Genomic DNA, 2043 nt, shown 5'->3' on the forward strand with positions numbered 1-2043 from the left:
GAAAACATTAGTTTTAATCATTAAAGTTTACATGAAAACAGCTTTAATCATTAAAATGTATATGAAAACAGCTTTAATCATTAAAGTCTATATGAAAACATTAGTTTTAATCATTAAAGTTTACATGAAAACAGCTTTAATCATTAAAGTGTATATGAAAACAGTTTTAATCATTAAAGTTCATATGAAAACATTAGTTTTAATCATTAAAGTTTACATGAAAACAGCTTTAATCATTAAAGTTTATATGAAAACAGTTTTTAATCATTAAAGTTTATATGAAAACAGTTTTAATCATTAAAGTTCATATGAAAACATTAGTTTTAGTCATTCCGGTTTCTATGGAAACAGTTTTAATCATTAAAGTTTCTAAGATAGTCGTATTTTCCCTCCACCAATCCAGAATCCCCCAGACATTCGCCATGCGGTTCTGTTCAGGTTGAACTCAACTGGAACCATGGAGGATCCGGCCTAAAGGCTCACGCTGTTCTCCACATTCTTCGGGTCCAGGTACGTGTAAGGCAGATCAAGACCTTCGTTTCTCTGGCAGATTTTAAGACTCAGCTTTTCAAGCTGCTCTTTGAAGACCTTTATGTTCTCGAGGGGAACATCTTCAGTGAAGCGCTGCTCTGGGTAGTTCCCAAGATACTCCTGTTGACATCAGAGGAATGATCAGGCTGCTTTCAGTCATTATTTACACACAGGTCAAAAATCTGTTAGTTAATAGAGTTGCCTGTAGAGGGTGCTGTATAAATGTCCATCAAGGGTACAACACATCTCATCAAAATTATAATAATTTTCTGCTCTGTTTGCACATGTCTGTTTATGATGTCAAAAAATTAATGTGTTTAGAAATGACTCTAAACTCTGTCTGTGGTAATTAGATGTAAACTAGATCTCTGGAAATAAAATACATTATTTTTATGGTTAGGATAAGCTCTACCCAGAATTGGACTTTATGAATTATTATTCTGGAAATTAGAGCCATAAAGGACTTTTGTTTCCACTTCAGACATGAGAAATGACACAATGCTTCAGTCAACCTGAGTATTTGCTGCATTTTTGCCACCTGGTGGCACTGCAGCTGTATTGCAATGTTTCTGACCAGAACCACGAGGTGGCGCTGTTTGGCGACATGTTACCAGAACCAGAGCCACTACTTGCCGCGTCAGTGGACGGCTGGCTGAGCAGCCAAACTGTTGCCATGCCCTGCACGGTCGTGTCCATAGCAGGAAATGTGTGCAGCAGCGTTTCCTCTGTAGCTTCCCCCTTTCTGGAAGGCGGTGGGCGCTCCAGGGACACCGGGGTGTTGGGCATCCAGCCAATAAAGTCGTACTGCAGGAATCAAACCCAACAGACATCAACCAAATGTTCTGCAGATCCTGCTCTTGACTTTTCTTTGATGATTAGTTTGAATAAACACACGTCAGCTGTAGTTTGCAGTTAAATGTTAGATGAATTATCAGAGGATCACAGTTATCAGATCACTCAGTTTGTTCAAAAACGCAATTTTTCCAAATAGAAAAGTATTTCTGTAAGCAGCAAAAAATTATCCTATTTAATTATGTATAGATCTGTGAAATTTCATTAGCAGCAACGAAATAAAGATCTGTACCTTAGCCCACAATAATAATACATTTTATTTATAATGCTCTTTATGTCATATTGAAATGTGATTATAAATCAAATTAATATTGAAATAATAGCGGTAATGTTACAACGCATCATTCAGAGATGATGAAATGTTTCCAGCCAAGCAGATTTGTGGATCTAAAATGGCAGCGTTATCAGCTGCTAGAGGAGAAGATCTGGAGCTCAGCATGGCAGCTTTCACTGTTTAACAGATGCTAACAGATGTTACACTGCATATCCCAGACCAAGTTTCCATGGCGTCACTACAGATACCGTTACTGTTTGACTACAAATTTGGTCTCCCGCGGGATATTTTGTCCATAGCTAATCTATCTTTTTAATATTTCAATATTTCTTTAGAAAACTGCACGGAATATGTCCTAAAAAAACATGAATAACGCTGGATGCTGA

General features: G+C 37.1%; 1 protein-coding gene across 1 annotated transcript in view; it reads right to left on the reverse strand.

Annotated features, from left to right (window-relative positions):
- Positions 1-471: 471 nt before the first annotated feature.
- The window catches only part of LOC106964176 (arachidonate 8S-lipoxygenase-like), a 32990-nt gene continuing 31418 nt past the window's right edge, over positions 472-2043 (reverse strand). Inside the window, 2 exon segments of the mRNA XM_015059526.1 lie at positions 472-651; positions 1165-1335. Coding sequence (XP_014915012.1) covers positions 472-651; positions 1165-1335 — 351 coding nt within the window.

The sequence above is a fragment of the Poecilia latipinna genome, unplaced genomic scaffold (assembly GCF_001443285.1).
Source record: "Poecilia latipinna isolate Pla-1442-1.1 unplaced genomic scaffold, P_latipinna-1.0 Scaffold1633, whole genome shotgun sequence".
Classification (NCBI taxonomy): domain Eukaryota; kingdom Metazoa; phylum Chordata; class Actinopteri; order Cyprinodontiformes; family Poeciliidae; genus Poecilia; species Poecilia latipinna.